Source organism: Folsomia candida, unplaced genomic scaffold (genome assembly GCF_002217175.1).
Source record: "Folsomia candida strain VU population unplaced genomic scaffold, ASM221717v1 Fcan01_Sc005, whole genome shotgun sequence".
NCBI classification, from domain to species: domain Eukaryota; kingdom Metazoa; phylum Arthropoda; class Collembola; order Entomobryomorpha; family Isotomidae; genus Folsomia; species Folsomia candida.
In genome coordinates this window covers 6,195,519-6,212,843 of record NW_019091197.1, presented here as the reverse complement: position 1 = coordinate 6,212,843, position 17,325 = coordinate 6,195,519, and the positions used below count along the sequence as shown (strand labels likewise).

Here is a 17,325-nt window from a genome sequence, read left to right as displayed (position 1 = left end):
GCACAACAAGTGTTAATGGTTTTATGATTTGCCAGAAGTCCTGAAATATTGAGCTAGATTAGCGATATTTCACTTAATTTCGCACATTCAATGCTTATTAGTAGGTAATATTCCTGAAATTGCAGAAATTACCGACAAGTGGAGCCATAATAAAATACCCGCTTCCCAGAAATTCTGGCAAATGTCTCCAATAAAAGTATTAATCATTTTAACTGCGTCGTGTAGTAGTATAAAAATTAGTCAACTCTGTCCGCATACATCACAAGTTCACCATCTTTGCGGAACGCAACAGACCTTCCATAATGGCAAAAATTTTTATTTTAACGTTCGTGTTGGTGGCATTACTTTCCTGCACAAATGGAAATAATGCTTCGGGTAATACTTGATTCATAAATAAAACATGTAAGTTCTTGATCTTTCTGGTTACATATAGAATTTAAGTTCCTGGGAGAATACATTCCACCACAAAATAACAGTCGAGCGACTGCAACGGCGGCTGCCTCTGTGTATTACTTGAGTCGATCCACGGTAACCTAACTAATTCGAAACTAATAAAATATTTCAATTTATGTGGTGACAATACCAAATAAATATTTATTTCCGTAGGCAACCTGGGGCGACGCATGGTTTTTATGCAAGATATCTTTCGGAGGACAACTTCTCGCCCTGGAAACAAAATCAGAGAGTGATTTCATAAGGGACCTACTTGTGAAGGACGGAATTGGTTAATTTTTTTTAGAAAATTTGCGTGTGTTAAGTCTCTTTGTGTGGGAAGTCTGCAGCGCTCCTTTTAACGTATTAAATACTCACGTATCCCCCATAGGTCAAGTTTGGACTAGTGGGGCTTATGATACGTCAATCAGCATGTGGAGATGGGCATCCACTGGCGTTATTGTTGACTACGCACCATGGGGAAACGGTCAACCCGTAAGTCAGGAAGACAACGATCGTATTGCAGTTTACAACACTGTCTTTTCTAGTGACTGGAGATCCGTTGATTCAGCTGGTCAACGATTCTATATCTGTGAAGTGTAAAAACTAATACTAAATATAATAAAGTTATTTTTGTCGAGGAAGCGAAGAATTCGTTCATTTTTGATTTACCCGTAGTCCTGAAGTCACAGCAGCAACGACTGCTGTCCCGACAACCACTGTTACATCAACAACGCCTGGATCGATAAGTAGAATTAGAGAATTCTTTTCTTATTCGTATTAATCATGTGCACATTTTCCTTAGTTTCCAATACATGTGGGGATGTCCTTGACGGTCTTACCGGTAGAATTGATTATACCGCACCAGCTGCCGCTATCGAATGTTCGTGGACTATTAGATCTAGGACATCCTCAAACGTAACATTCCATGTAAGAGATATACCCAAAGATTTGGCAGCAGATGTGACATCTGTCACGCATTCTCAACCTTATGCTAGATCAAAATGGTTGGTACAATGGAACTCGTAAGTCTTCCCATTATTATGCCGTAATTGTATTTTGATTATAACGAGAATATGAATTTCCTCTTTGACAGTGGACCAATTAGTCGACTTGTAAATGGGGACATATTTATCGTCACAATCTATTCATCTTGGAACGCAGAAGGTGGGAAATTTACTCTGGATTTTGAAGGTAGCAACGACCATCCCTCATCGCCCATGGGTGGATCCAGTGTTATGTTTGATGGACCGAATTACGATAATTATGAAACGAATATAGTACCCGTTCGAATTCCGTATTCTTTCACACCACGTGCCAATCAATTAAGCTCCTTTGTTTTCTCCACTCAAGGCTATTTTTCTGAGAGCAATTATTACATCCTGAATTTAACTTCCCAGTTCAGCTTCCCTGATGCTTCTTGTAATAACAATTTGAGGATTTACAGCAACATATACAATGGTTACATGCTTGAACAATTGTAAGGGAAATATTCAAAAATTTTCCAGCAAGTTATCCGAACACTGACGGAGGTACTATGCAATTCTACCGCATGGGGTAATAATTTTACCAGCGAAAGTATGCAATTATTTATAGACTAAATCCTGCCCAGTCCCCAATGTCACCGTAACGGAAATAAAAATGTCACCGTCACCGTTACTCTTGGAGACTAGTTATTACCGAAATTGTCTCCCCGCGGTAGAATTGCATAGTGCCTCCTAGGGTAACACAATTGTTACCAAATTATTAGAGTGTATTGTTCCTTTGTCCAATATAACAATTAAATTTATTCAACAGATTATGCACCTCAGACACTTACACATTTCGCGAGACGGTTACTACGGTGTTGATCTTTGATACGGGATCAGATTATGGAACTGACCAATTTACCTTTGAATATGGATGGGCTAACAGGTGGTGAAAAGCAATGACCGAGTTTTTCCATAATTTCATGTTTATGATTACAAATTAAAATGATCGAATTTCATTATAACTTTGGGCCCCTTGCTATCTTTTCTAATGTAAATTTCTGAGCCCCATTTCAGACAACAAATTAATAAAAAATTTTGTTTGTGTTGTAATCAAACATAAACAATGCAGACTTCTTATGGCAAAATACTTCATTCTAACATACATTCATTCTAACATAAATACTTCATTCTAGTACATTCAAATGAAGTATTTTGTTAGTGAAAAATGTGTATTGCAACACCAATTTTTCATCTATGTGGAATTCTAAGTAATTTATGCGAATTACTTCAACTTTATTATAATGTATGATTCTGTATCTTGATTTTCTATGACATCTGGAGAAAGATTTTATCATACCGTTTGGGCGTATTGCTGCGTTTTCTTAGCCGTATACGGTGACGCTTTGTTATGATGAATTTAGACTTTTTCCACCACCCAAGGACACAATTCTACAATTTCTTATTCTACCAAATGTATGTATGTACTTTGTAGGGTGGGTTGTTTCCAGCCCTGCTGCGTTAGCACGTGAGTGCTTATTGCAGACTCCCTATTATACAGTATACCGTGGCTGTGAGTTACTCTGAGTTTCACCGCAGTAGCTATAACAGTTCGGATTCCCCAACTAGCTACCACGGTTAGAGAAACCAATTAAGAATGGCAAACCAACCAGGAGGGTGGAATAGCTATACCCACTGTGCTTACACACAATGCATACAGGGGCACCACCTCAATTTTATCAACCCATAATACGGCCTGATCGAGTCCCATTCACCACGGTATTATACTTTATTGTATGTCCCTTGTGATACTATGGTACTATAGATTAGATACCATGTCCAACCACCTCAACAGATCCCCAATGGTCTGCTACAACCACTAGTTCACTGGCGGGACAGCCAGTTTTCTCCCAGGGCAGGTTTTGTGTGCTTTTGGGGCACCCATCCCTACCCTTCGGTTGGTTCATAAGTGCTTAACTCCAGTCCGTTTATAGGATCTGGAGCCATCACCTCGCCAACGCTGGCTTTATTCTACCAAAGGTGCAATCCGTTGTCTCTGAATCGGTCTACATGAAATTATATGTACTTCTAAATTCTGGTGTAGGCCGTGGCATGGGATTGAAATTCCGTTGGAAATCCGCACCTAGTATAGCACATTTCAAGGCAGGTTTATTTCTCCTTCAACTATGCACTTATTTTTTTCCTTTTATTTTCCGAGGTCAGCATAATAATTTGACAAAAAACAATTATATTTTGACTATCACGGAAGTGAAATATTTCGCGTTTTCAATGTATCTAGTGTAATATTCTAAAATATTTTGTGTTTCCTAATGATGATTTCTTGTAACTTGATTTCGTATTTTTCATAAATGTTTTTTTTATTTACCTGCAAATTATCTATTTAACTCTACACATTAAAATTATAAAATATATAATTATGTATGTATGAATTTAAAATAAAACATTTGTTTAACGTCCTTATCCATATGGGCACATCACTGCTGAGCACACTGGCCCATGCCATCGTTATCATCGTCTTCCATTAAATTATCGTCAGATTCAGTTGAGCCATCTTCAGAATCCATCTCGTCTTCCTCGTCACTGGAAGAGTCGTCCCCGTCAACGGAATAGGTTGGGTTATTGTCTTCCCTTTCCTGCAAAATGTCGAGGTCTCCGTTTTCCTCCGGTATGACGAACTCATTGAAATTCGAAATTCGAAATTCTTCGTTCGGCTCACCATCATCTCTCAGCAGGTGCCAATCCCCACGTCTGGTGAGGACAAATCTTTCTTGATCAATGTTCGCATTGGGAAATCCCATGCTAAGCTTACACATAAATAATGTGTATGCAGGATCCTTCCCAGATCGCCCAATTTCCGGGAGTATAATTGTTTTCACGGTGCGGCAAGCTGCTTCCTCGTTCGGAGGTAAAAATGGGATGAAAGACCTGAAATTAAGGAAATTAAATAAGAAAGTGATTGATTTAAACGGTAACCACGGTAACTCACTCATTCTCAGCCAAACTCAAAGGATACTTGTATTTCAAAAACTTCTTTTTCCGATCAAAAATGATGGTTTCCAAAGCGGGGAAGGAAACCCCATAGTCGATCTGTAATCTGGTAGGATTTCCACGTTCCGCCGTTACATCTTTGTTCTGTACAACGATCTTAAGGACTTTCAATTTTGGACATATGGGATAACCAGTAGCGTGGAAAAATTTGGCAGGATTCTGAACTCCTAAAGTTAAATGTTCTAAAGTTACTGCATATTTCTGTACGAGGTTGAACAATAATTTAGGCGTTCTAGAATTCCCCGAGGGAACGGATACATTTTTAATTTCAAGTTTTCTGTAATCACAAAAAAATTGTTGTTAATTTCGGCTGAAATTGTATCCTCCTATTAATCACGGCATTGTATCGTATTTCTTTAAATAGCTCAGATTACCTACCTCAACTTCTTTTTAAAATTGACTTTCGTGAGTCCCTTTATTAACGAGTCGGGGTCAAGAGAAGCGTTGCTTCCATTCGTGATCGAGAAGGAATCCACGTTTGCCATCATATCCGGATACTTTTCCAGTGTTTTGAAGAAAATTGCATTAAAGTTTGTTAGCCGTGCTCCAGTGAATTTTATCCCCTCCAATTTTGGAAACATGAGTAAAATGTTTAAAATAAGCTTGGTATATTTCGTCTCGAGTGACATGCCTGGCCCTCTCCCAACCATTAAATTTCTCTCCTCGTACTTGAAGCTTAACTGCTTGACGGATAAGAGTTTTAAATCCTTGGTAAACTTTACTGTAGTCGCCCACTCTTCCGTATTTAGTGATGAAGTAATCTCGAGTGCGAGAGACTGGAGGTTCTCCAATTTGGGAAGTATGCTAAAATAAGAATTAATTGTCCAACAATTAAAGTCAAGAAGTGTTGTTATTTAACCACACAAGAAACTTACGCCATGAAAACGCTCCATGAATCCGCTTTGAGAATTAGCTGTAGAGTTTTCACAGTTTTTCCATAAGTTTGGAAAAACCAGGTCAAATTTTGCAAATATTTTGCGCGTTCGTAATCCCACATTGTTCCTTCTATCGGCTCCCAATCGTCCATTCCTGTCTTGATACACTTTGGGATTGGATTGAGATCCAGGGTTACATTTTGAATTGGCAATATTTCTTGAAATGCTTTTAAAGTTGGCCAATGAGGGCACGCTACGCCAGGAATGTCAAAATGTCCCAGAGTACAGAAAAATCTGTTGCTTTCTTTTCTCCACTGTTGGCAAACTTGGCGAGCCGTCTTCAATGCAGGGAGGGAGAGATGGCTAAGGATTTTTGAAAGTATCTGCAACAAATTATCGAAATTAATTATTGGAAATCTCCAGTACAGACCTCAGTTAGCAATTAACTGTCTATTAAATTGTCCAATTCCAAGAAATTTAACAGTTTTTAAGGACATTTTATATACATTTGTGTATTTAAAAAAAATTCGCCACCCCAGGTAAAATTATAAATACTCTTCTTTTAAACCTTACGATTGGATTCTGAATCACACTGAGAATAAGAATTTGTGAAATTTCGCAAATGTCCAGTCCCTTTTCTTTTTGTACTGTTGACGGTTTACCATTTGCAATCCCCGTGTTTTTTGCAAGTAGGCCGGATGCCTCCTAAAAATATAAGTTTGAATCTTTATTCCAGAATATCATTAAACTTTTAGACATACGAAATATTTAAACATCGAATCCGGAATTGGCCTCCCCTCGCGTTCCCATTGTTTGAACCATGGATCGCGATGGTCCTTTGGGAATGAAATGATGTCCTCATTTGCCAGCCTCCTCTCCTCCCCCTCCATCAATTTCACCCCGTTCACAAATGTTCCCGTGAAACTCTGTGGAAGAAAGATGATTTTAATTTTATAAATTCTCCCCTCCATTATTTTCCTCTCGTTATTATCGCCACCTGCAAGTCCTTGATGAAATAGTGTTCCGTCTTCAGCCAAATTTCGGCGTGTGGGTTCATAACCATGGCGATATTGTTATCCTTCACTTTCACCTTGAGTATGTTCGCCCTTCCCTGTGAGCAGCAGGCGTCGCGATGAAATTGAGTGGTTATTAAGAGCTGGAAAAAAACTTAATTAATTAATTAACAATTTATTGAGGACAGGTATTTTTTCTAAGTACCGGCTTATCCGTTGGTAAGACCTGCTCGGCATTTTTTTCCCACCTCCCACCCACGAATTTGTGCTGCCATAATTTAGCAGGTACAGAAAATTGATCTGCATTGATCTCTTTGTCCTTCAACACCCCCCTATTTTTAGCAGCTTTGGAATGCATAATTAGTGTTGATGACTAAAACAGTTTATTTTTGTGAAAAAATATGTGTGCTTTTACTTAATTATTTTATTATGTTGAGTTTTAATGTTAAACACATGAGTTGCTGGCAGTCTTGTTTTTTGTCCGTTGCGCACCCGCGTCATCGTTCGTTCCACCCCCCTCCTCACCACCACCACCATCTCAACGTTCCACTCTGTGAAGTTCCATGTAAATTTCCATGCAAGCATCTTCTCTATGAAAAATGCATTACAATACTTATAATTTGGCAATGCACACTAATGCAAAGCAGTCAAGTTAAAAAATGCATACTGCTACAAAACTAAGGTAATCGGTAATGTTGACTATGCATCATATGTACTTAAAATGAGGTGAAGTGAAGTGTAATTTCAAAATTTGGACGAGACTAAATTAATTTTCTAAATAAATTTAGCTATAAATGACGTGATGATTTGTCTGCAGGGTGACATTAATTTAAAGTATTGATTTTTAATTTGTAATTTAAATTTAAATCCTCCATTACTAATTTGTCAATCTCTGTTTAATATTAATAATCATCATATTCAATTTCGAGTTGTTATCGTCACGTCAACCCATGAGCGTAGGAAAACAAATTAATTAACTGGATTATTAAAACTAGAATCAAATCATTAAATGAAGAATATTATATGTAGAGTTCTATAATGCGTCGTGGAGGAGACTCGCCTACCTGGAAATCGTAGCATCAAAGTGAATGTTGGCACATTCACACTGTGGATCATAATAACGCATACGCACTTTTCACAAAGTAAAGTGAAAGGTGCAGCGTTGACATTCACTGAACGGCTTCAGTGCATTACGTCAAACCAAACCACCACCGCTGGCAACAATGATCAAACACGGCACAAATCGCGTTCTTCAATAGAGTGGAAGTCTGCTCTTGCAGTAAACTCATACAGATAAGTGAGTATCTTATCCCCGTATCATGAGATTGATGATACGCAGGCTTACATGATTTATTCCATGCCACCAACCCATTATTTTTCTCCAGCAGCAGTTCAGTTTTAAATAAAAATAAAAATTGTCTTCAACTCCACTAGCCCGAGTCAAATATGTCACACCAAATATTCTTTGGTCTGGGACAAAAGATTGGTCTGGGACAAAAGTTTGGAGCTTAAGATCAGTCGTAACCTTGGTTAGTAACATTTTATATAAGTTCCCCAAAATTTAAAGTTTGTTTGTTTGTTTGTTAATGCTTTATTAAAATGTCTAACAAGTTCACAGTAATCAACTTCTCTTCCACTAGTGACACATTAAATATACAATTTGATATAAGTAACCTAAAACTACTCTAACTTAACATTTTAAAAATTTGAATTAACTAGTAAAATAAGCATTATGAATATGTTCCTTAAAATTATCATAAGTCAAATTAGAATCAAGGTCAATTTGTTTTGTTTTCAGACAAAAATTTCTGGCGTTATCAAGAGATGAATCCAGGTCTTGTCTCTTATCCCAGGATAGAAGACGAGCAACTGGTCAGAAGTGAGGCAGAAATTGATGAACGTATAGAAAATCTTAAATTATTTACAAATAAATCCGGTAAAATTCAAACCCTGGTCAAAATAGAGGCATTTATGAAGCGGATGGATGCTAGAAGAAGTACGGCTGGTTTTTCGGATTATTGAAACTTGTAAAAGAAATTTCAAACGCACAAAAATTTAATTGTGGTCTTACCGAATAAAATCATATTGTCTGCTGAATTTTTGTAAAATGGACGTGCATTAATGTTAACTTTATTCACGTTCACTGCTTAAGCAACAAGGCGACGTATAAAGTTATTTTCAAAAACCGCAAATAAAAATTGGATATATATTTAATCATAATTATCTACATACTCTGTAACCCCATATGTCATGACTAATTCCTTTAAATGCATCCACGCAACATTAATATTCGAGGTAGTCATATAAATGTTGTAGGACCAACAATATTTGCATAAAATTGCAAATAAAATTGAGTGTTTTTCCACTTCCTTAAACCACTGTACTGCAACATTGCAAAACTACAAACTTTGTATTTGTGGGCAGAGAAAGTCAAAGGAAAAATAAGCCAAACGCAATCAAAGGATCAAAACTAAGGAAATAAGGAATTGACACTAAAAGTATTTATGAAAAACATGACACGACTTTCCAAGACTTAAGTACAGCGGAGAAGTTGACCAAAGAAGAATATGCATGGGTCTGAAAAGTAATATTAATAACTAGGGTATTGGTTGGTGCATGAAGGTGGCTTCGCGTCCACACGTATTATCCTTCCAATGCTAAGCGCTCCATCAATGCGAGATGGGTTTGCGACAGATAGACAGACAGAAGTGGCTAAATATACAAGTTAATATAAAATATGGTTACCCATCTCTATCTATCTGTCTGGCTGTCAGAACGTATCCCGGAATGCTGGAGAGCTTAGCGTTCGAAGGATACTATGGTCGGAGCATTTAAACGGGACTCAATGGTGCTTTAGTTTTGCTAAAACTTGCTGGCGCACAACGCAATGCTTAATAACATTGAAAATTCACTGCTCAAAAAAGTATGGCATGCATGTAAAATCGGTCCAGGTGAATTACACAATTCAGTACCAATTGGGTCGGGTAAAGTTTTGCAAAATTTAATCTATGCTGACCAACTTTGGAGTATGTTCGAGATATGTGAAATGTTATCCTACTGAGAGCCATTTATCTCTGACCTTTGTATGCTGATCACCGCTCAACTTACTATGATAACTACCATTGTGGGAATTATTGGGAGGATGATGTCTCTGGTTATGACTTGGATAGCGATTAAAATTTGTCAGTGAGGATTTTGGCCAATTATGAACGAGGAGAACTACTTGAACGGGGATGACGCATCTTTGTGCTCTTTCAAAATGAATATTTAAAAATTAATTATTTACGACCACTCCCCGTTAATAATTGTTATACACGGTGTCGTATTTTGGTTATATTTAAGATAGGCTATGTAGTGTATGTGAATGAAGTGGTCGAGACTTGAAGGGATTCACATACAAACTAGAGTCTCTACTGAACAGCAGTCGTATAGTTTTACATGAGAGAAATATAGCAGAAAATGTAACACAAGGAGAGGTGGATTTAGTCTGAGGAGGGGCAAGCTCTGGACTCATACTTGTAACAAGAGGATGTGACGTGGAAGGACACGTCGGCAGTATAACTGGGCTAAACTGGAATAGATTTGCATTCTAACCTTGAGTACATATCGGTAGTTGCATGAAAAGCTAACACATACATATACCACAGGCTGATTATGTATTTTTTATCGATATGTCGTAATTTTGTTGCAATTACGACTTTAAAATTCAACGATTCAATAATTAAACATGACTAATTTTCCGGCTGAAATGTATATATTCTGTTGAAATAAAATAATTCAATATCTTATCTGTGTCAATAAAGGCAATTTCGGCTTATCGGTGTTTGGTTGACATATTTATTCCATATCATATCTGTGCACATATTCTGCCACGACTTAATCGATCCCGATCAGTTATTATTTGAGATCGGAACAATATTCATCGTACTTTTATAATGGGACAGTTAATAATTTTGATGACGTTGTGTGCCATAACATTTCGTGTAACGCACCAGTTTTCACAAGTTGACCCTAAATTTGTCCCGGCACTACCATGCAACCTATCTGCTTGCTACTTACCCGATTGTCGCTGCAGTTCTGACATACCTCCAGGAAATTTAGTTGGACCCAACATTCCACAGGTTGGTTTACATTTCCTAAATGCAAGTACTCTTTAAAATTAACATATGACGCATAGATGTTGCTATTCACATTCGATGGGGCAATTACATCTACAAACCATCCATTTTTTGACCAAGTTTTCAACGACAGGAGAAACCCAAACGGAGCACCCATATCGGTCACTTTTTTTGTGACACACGAGTTCACCAACTACTCCTTAGTCCATGATTTATGGGCCAGTGGTACTGTTAATTACTATCACGTCATGTAATTTACATGATTGGAAGATTAGTTGAAGCCCTTACATATTTTTCTCAAAACTTTTACTTTAGGTCACGATATTGCAGCCCATAGTATAACGTACAACCGAAATATGGCATATTGGAGGACATTGAGTGAGTCTGGGTGGCGGTCTGAAATTGTAGATCAACGGGATCAAATCAGTCGCTTTGGAAGCCTACCTACATCATACGTACACAAATCCATTATAAAATTACAAAATTATTTCCTAATCACACACGGTTACTTCTTGAGTTTTGTGTGGTTAATACCACACTGGAAGAGCCGGCGTCCAAAAGGCGGTTTTAACCACCTGTTGGACAGTGCGAATTAACGGTCAAAATGGTCAATAGGTTATATGAATATATAATTAACCAAGATTTGACCACTTTTGACCGTTTTGACCACTTTTGTCCATTGGTTTTGAACGGCAAAAAAAGTTCGGACGTCCAAAAAGAAACACTGCTTACTTTCAGATAAAAGGGATGAGAGCTCCCTACCTTCAAATGGGTGGGAATACAATGTTCACTGCAATGAGTGGTTCTTTTGAATGGGAAAGTTCGCGACCAACCTTTAACCAAAGGGTGCCTGGATTGTGGCCGTATACGAATGACTACGCCTCCACACAGGACTGCTTGATACCGCCATGTCATAATGATTCTTTCCCTGGATTTTGGAGTTTTCCAATGATTAATTTCCTATCAGAGGATCTCACACCGTGCAACGTTCTGGAAGAATGCGTCCCAATGTATGTATGAAACAATTTACGGTGTGTTTTAATCGTTATTTATTGATAATTTATTGATACACAGTCCCAGGACAATGGCAGGGATGTATAATTTACTCTTGACCAACTTCAACGATCAGTATCAAAGAACTAGGGCACCTTTGGTTATTTCGACACACGCAGCATGGTTCCTAGGACCACCGGATAGGCCAGAATATGCCCAAAGGATGTCGGGATTAATGCAGTAGTGCTAATATTTATGTACAGGATAGTCCAAAAGTCGCTGGCCAGTTTCTTAGTGTTACTATTTACTTTTGGACCACCCTGTATAATTATAACCATTTTGAAGATCCCTTTCTAAGTAATGCATTGTATTTATTACCCATTTATTTAGATTTCTAGATTACCTGGGAGCGCTCAGTGACGTGTACGTAATTGGAATATCACAAGCACGCGCATGGATGCAAACTCCAACTGGTATGCCTGACATTGATACCTTTGTTCCATGGCGGGAAGATACAAATCGCGTCAGGTCATGCGTCTTCCCCAGAAATTGTAGATATTCCAACGGCACTTGGGAAAGGTTGGTGGTGACATTTTTATTAAAAATGTGTTGAGGTTGAAGTATTGAGGTTGATACACTTGTAGAATTATGAGTTCCTGCATCCCATGCCCATTGTACTATCCAACACTGCACGATCCACTTGGGATTGGGGCACGATACTTCGGTAATGATGAAGGTCAACTAATCGGATTGATAGATTGATTGATGTACATTTTGAAATGGGTAGTATTTTCGTTGGTAGAATTTGCCTTAATTAAACTGGCAAATTATTTTACTTTAATTAGGAATAAAGTTATGAATACTTGAATTTATTTACTATTTATCATGTTCCGATGCGTCACGGATGCAATTCATTCACTTCTCAATACCACACCTAGGAATTGGTTTAATTAGAAAATTAATAGAACCCAAACACAATCAGGGTTTTTTCATCCGGCACGGATGGAAGATGATTAATCCAAACTCATATCATATCAGCATCTGGACGTATGCTGATTCAGCACCAACTTTTCTCACAGTTTTCTTAAAATTGATCGAGAAAGTTTCATGTCGTAAAACTTTTACATGGCTTTTCTGCCGAGGTGCGATATTCATCATGCTTTTGGTAAGGCGTTATCATGATGATAAATCCATCAGAATACGTAGTTGATAGTAATCATTGCTCCCGCTCTTAATAGGGCTTTGGACTTAGCAGAGGCGGATTGGTCATTCCCGATAAGTATTTTGATGACATATCAAGGCTGAGTAGGCAAAATGAGCAAACTGTTGAGTTTGACCAAGAAAATTGAAACCGTCGCGGAAATCATGCTTGACCGCAAACGCCAAGAAGATATTGTATGGTTAATTTACAACCTTACCAACGATGTTACCTCAATTAACTCGGTTCTGGTCAAGCTAATTATGTGCGAGATATACGTTGTAATTTAGGTTAACGATTATCAGCTAAAACATGAATGATACTGATAATCAATTATTTTTCAAAATAATCGTAGAAATTGATGATTATTTTTCGACGATTATAATTAGACTAAAATTGATTGTAATCGTTAACCGTGACTAGTATAGATTCAAGGTCAATGAAGCAGGCCTCGTGTGAGATCTATTCAAGTTCACTTTTTTTAAGAAGAGCAGATAAACCTTCGTACTTTGGTTACCAACATTAACACTGTTAAAGACCTATGTCCACCATCATTGGTAAACATGAAATATCTGTTTCCCAAATTTATGGGCGACATAAGTTAAATGCAATGTTTTGGTAACCTGTAAAACATGGTAAGATGCTTTAATAAAGTTTGTCATTTCTTCATAAACATTTATTTTCTCGTAGAAATTTTACAAATGCACAACTTGTCTATGGCTCTATTAACCTAGTAAAGTAGTAACCTTTAATATGCTACTTTTTCAGTTTCATCAACCCTGTAGGTTTTCCTTGTACGTCATGGAGAAATTTGTACTAGACTAAAATAACCTACAAATTGAATGATTAAGTAAAGTTACAATAAAAATACAGAGTTTAACAATAAATGTAATATTTAGGTATTTTTAACAAAACATAAGTTCCATTAAATTCCTCATGAAACTTTTGGAAATAAGGATTAAGTTCGATTTAAGATTTAAAACATATTAAAACTGCACTGCAAATAATTCGGGGTAGTCACGCGGTATAAAATTCTTGGTGTTAATTTGGTATAAATTTGTAACCATTTGGTGTTAATTTATATCCATTTAAGTGTAGCACCGTGTGTTATAAATTTGTCACCGTTTTGGTGACAATAATTGACACCACGGGGTTTAGTTATAGATATATGCACCGCGCACGGTGTTAAATTAACACAGGATTATTTGTAGTGTACACAGTTAAAGAGTGCTAACAACGGTTCTGTAACAGGGGAAAAAATTGTGTTATTTTCTACCCTCAAACACACCCTGGCAAGAATCTAGCCCCAAATAAAATGGCAATCATCGTCACGATGTTAGGCCCAAAACTAGGTTCACCATTCCAACTTCCAGTTTCGCAGCACGTAGATTTATACGCTGTCCAAGGGCAGCCCCACTCAACCCCTTTTCCCCTCGCAGTCGCAGCGTACCCGCGACGACACTCGGTCTGCCCGCTATTCGTGCAAGTCGTATTGTAACAGTGGCCCTGTTGTCGAGAGTCCGAACAGCAATACAGTTTGGTATCTAGGCTACTACTGCACCCCTGATTTCCTCTGCTCTGCTCTCTGTATCCGTAAGGACATTGGACCGAGTAGGTAGAATCGCACAGGGTTTCGATGCACTGCGGGAGGAGATCTTGACGACAGCACATGTTCCGTTCACGACCGCTTGGACAAGCTAAGGTTTTTATAAACATAAATTTTGAAAATCTTGAAAAAGATTAGACATTTTTACATTTTTAGAATTTCCGTACCTCTTGAGAGTGGGCAAAATTTAGGGAACAAATTTGTAATTTATAGCGGGAGGGGGTAGTCTTTACATTTTTGAAATGGAATTTGAAAATTTAGCCCGCCCTCGAGACATACGGAAATTCTAAAAAGGTAGAAATGCCGTCTATTATTAATATTTTTAATGACAAACTTTTTCTGTCAGTGAACATTTCTGTATAAGATAACGGACATCTGGCGTATTGTTGACAGTCTGAAAATATGCACCCCTCCGGTGTTCCGCGGGATTGTTGTTGTTGGTCTGAAAAATTGAACATGAGACCTTAAAAATTGTAAAACTTGTTTTTTTAAAATTTCCTTACCATAAAATCCACCCTGTGACGAGAGTCCATCCCTTCCTGCAAATTGATCGTTACCAGAACGACAACAAGTTTTTCGCGACATTCTCCACCCGCACTCGTTCTGTCGTTCCCCTGAGCGAGAGTTCCCCTCTAAGAATCCCGCCGGGCAGGTGGGGTTATCTGCGCAGGTGGTGTTAAAGCAGGTGGGATACTGTCCTTCAGCGCAGCAGTGAAGCTTCTGCTCGTTTGAACCACCACAGCCAACCGTGTCCCGGCTCCATTCCCGGTAGCCATTGGGGCACCTTAAGTTCGTACCAGACTCACAGGAAGTATCGTAGCACGGGGGTAGTTGTCCGGGGCGACAGCAAAGTCTCCGTTCTCGGCCTTGTGTGCAATCTAAAAATATTTAAATTTTTTCTGCAATTTTTGAAAATATCTATGGATGAATCTTTTTCCGTACAACTTTTGTCCGTTGATAGTTCCTGTGAGTGTGTGACGGGGCATCGTGGAGGATACGTCTCACAATTAGTGTACTGACAAGAGTCTCGAAAATCGGAGCTACCTTTAAGAAAAAGTAGACAAATGTTTATACGTATATTGGTATTTTTTAGCAATTAACCTTTGCTAGCCCAAATACGAGCTAAATTTCATAATAATTTGAGGTGAAAAAGGTTAAGGAATTTTACCCTGGTAATTCTGTTGCTGATTAAAATTTGAGTTCTGACTTGGGTAATTATTATTTTGGGGATAATTTCTGTCGTAATTTTGTTGATTATTGGAAAATGGATTGTTTCTCTGCTGCGTATTAAAGGGATTCTGATTCTGTCGGGTATCGTCTCCAGTTCTGCAGCAAGTCCTCATCTCCAAGTGAGCGGGGCACTCCCAACCCGCCCCTTTCCAATAAGCGACTTGACCATACCCACCCGGACATTGGTTTGAGAGGTCTCCCGCACCGGAACAAGTGGTGTTAAAGCACTGCGGGAGATGTCCATCGATGCAGCAGTGGAGTTTAATCTCGTCGTTCCTCCAGCACTGGGACGTGGACCGACTCCATTCTCGGTAACCGTTGAGGCAGGTGGGCGACGGGCCGGAGCAAGGGGTGTGGTAGCATAGCGGTGTCCGACCCGGGAAGCAGCAGTATTTCTTTTCCTTCCCGCCGGAACAAGCTAATTGGAAAATTAAATTAGAAATGAATTGATAATATTATTTCTCAGAATGTGTACGAGTTTATCGTCCATGCGACAATTCGTAGTAAGGGAAATTTATTTACTTTTTTAAATTCATGAGCTTTTTGCTACATTGCAAATAATCCGGTGTAAATTTCTTGTTTTAATTTGGTGAAAATTATTGGTGTAAGATTGTCACCGTGTGGTATAAATTTCTCACCATGGTGGTGACGATGACTAACACGACCGCGGTGGAGTCATATTTATGTACCTGCACCTCACACGGTGATGAATTAAGACCGGATTATTTCCAGTGCACCAAAAATCTTGGGCGACTATTATTGCAAAACTATGTTTTCGCAACATTTCGTTACGAGAAAACATAATTTTTTATCATTATTGCAAAGCTCCACGTTTTTAGGTAACTAAAATTTTGAAAGTTTAATTTCAAATAGTTATACACGCTGCCGTGGATTGCGAAGAATCACGTTAAGAAAAGTAGGCGACTGCTTTTTGAAGCAACAATTTTAATTGTCAAAAAACGACCTCATATAAGGAAGGAGTAATAATTTGATTAAATATTTAAAAAAATGTTTATACTGTATCGTTCCGTGTAGAGTTCCATCCAACCATGCGGACATTTTGAGTAGGAGTCGCAATTCGTCAAACTGCATTCCTCCTGATGCTGGGAATTTGGGGTGTTCCCCCCACCATCAAAATACTGTTGACCAAACGTTCCCGCAATGAGAATAGTTAAGGGAAAAAATAACCCGGTAACAAATTGTATCCCCACCGCCTAGTAAAAAATAAAGTCAAAATTGCATAACTTGCAAAAAAAAATAAATTAAAAAAATGTCACCTTTGTCATGTCCTTTTATTCCTTTCGATTTTTTGTAATTTTTAATTAACTAAATATTACTTCCCGATTTTAGCCAGATGTTAATTTATAAACAGCAAGAATAACAATGGTAATAAACTGTTTATGAATTTGGTATGTGAGAGGATAGAAAAACCAAACAAACCACTTTTGCTTTTGCGACATGTGTGCAAATAAAATGAGCTTCAAATACATAGCAACCTACTAGTTTTGGACAATAATATGAGGATGCGTGATGAGACGAAGGTAAGTAAGTAAGTGATTAACCCTCTCCCTCCTTCGTTGCAAGGTAACTATGTAGCAATGAAAAGCACAACACAGTCAAAGTGATGGGATGAGGGTGAGCAAAAAAAAATACGAGCCGAGTTAAATATAATGCTGACTCACGCTTGTTCATCAAGTTGTATATTGCGAGGATGCGTATGAATTAAACATGTTTATTAATATCCTGTCTCACCTGAATCACGCACGCATCGATTTACTAAAGCGTGAAAGAATCTCTGAAAAAGAGGAGAATATCATTTCGCA

The 17,325-nt window shown here is 38.1% G+C and overlaps 4 protein-coding genes across 4 annotated transcripts; 2 read left to right on the top strand and 2 right to left on the bottom strand.

The window, feature by feature from the left end:
* The first annotated feature begins 163 nt into the window (after positions 1 to 163).
* LOC110850224 lies at positions 164 to 2,495 on the top strand. Its single transcript, XM_035852046.1, has 8 exons — positions 164 to 375; positions 434 to 528; positions 607 to 724; positions 824 to 1,031; positions 1,111 to 1,181; positions 1,238 to 1,457; positions 1,529 to 1,912; positions 2,230 to 2,495. The coding sequence occupies exons 1-8, from the start codon at positions 303 to 305 to the stop codon at positions 2,351 to 2,353; spliced, it is 1,293 nt and encodes a 430-aa protein (XP_035707939.1). The 5' UTR covers positions 164 to 302; the 3' UTR covers positions 2,354 to 2,495.
* A 1,299-nt stretch (positions 2,496 to 3,794) lies between these two features.
* Positions 3,795 to 6,715, bottom strand: LOC118435911. The gene is made up of 8 exons (XM_035852431.1): positions 6,563 to 6,715; positions 6,342 to 6,500; positions 6,106 to 6,270; positions 5,918 to 6,049; positions 5,345 to 5,727; positions 4,848 to 5,273; positions 4,408 to 4,746; positions 3,795 to 4,346 (listed from the first exon to the last, which is right to left on the bottom strand). The coding sequence occupies exons 1-8, from the start codon at positions 6,713 to 6,715 to the stop codon at positions 3,896 to 3,898; spliced, it is 2,208 nt and encodes a 735-aa protein (XP_035708324.1). The 3' UTR covers positions 3,795 to 3,895.
* A 3,554-nt stretch (positions 6,716 to 10,269) lies between these two features.
* Positions 10,270 to 12,340, top strand: LOC110850178 (chitin deacetylase 8). The gene is made up of 7 exons (XM_022097653.2): positions 10,270 to 10,478; positions 10,535 to 10,700; positions 10,791 to 10,930; positions 11,214 to 11,485; positions 11,550 to 11,708; positions 11,859 to 12,047; positions 12,113 to 12,340. Exons 1-7 carry the CDS (start codon positions 10,293 to 10,295, stop codon positions 12,228 to 12,230), a joined length of 1,230 nt encoding a protein of 409 aa, XP_021953345.1. The 5' UTR covers positions 10,270 to 10,292; the 3' UTR covers positions 12,231 to 12,340.
* A 980-nt stretch (positions 12,341 to 13,320) lies between these two features.
* On the bottom strand, positions 13,321 to 17,046 carry LOC110850454. The gene is made up of 7 exons (XM_022097885.2): positions 16,780 to 17,046; positions 16,521 to 16,716; positions 15,441 to 15,920; positions 15,215 to 15,316; positions 14,776 to 15,150; positions 14,607 to 14,714; positions 13,321 to 14,363 (listed from the first exon to the last, which is right to left on the bottom strand). The coding sequence occupies exons 1-7, from the start codon at positions 16,786 to 16,788 to the stop codon at positions 13,945 to 13,947; spliced, it is 1,689 nt and encodes a 562-aa protein (XP_021953577.1). The 5' UTR covers positions 16,789 to 17,046; the 3' UTR covers positions 13,321 to 13,944.
* Positions 17,047 to 17,325: the final 279 nt, after the last annotated feature.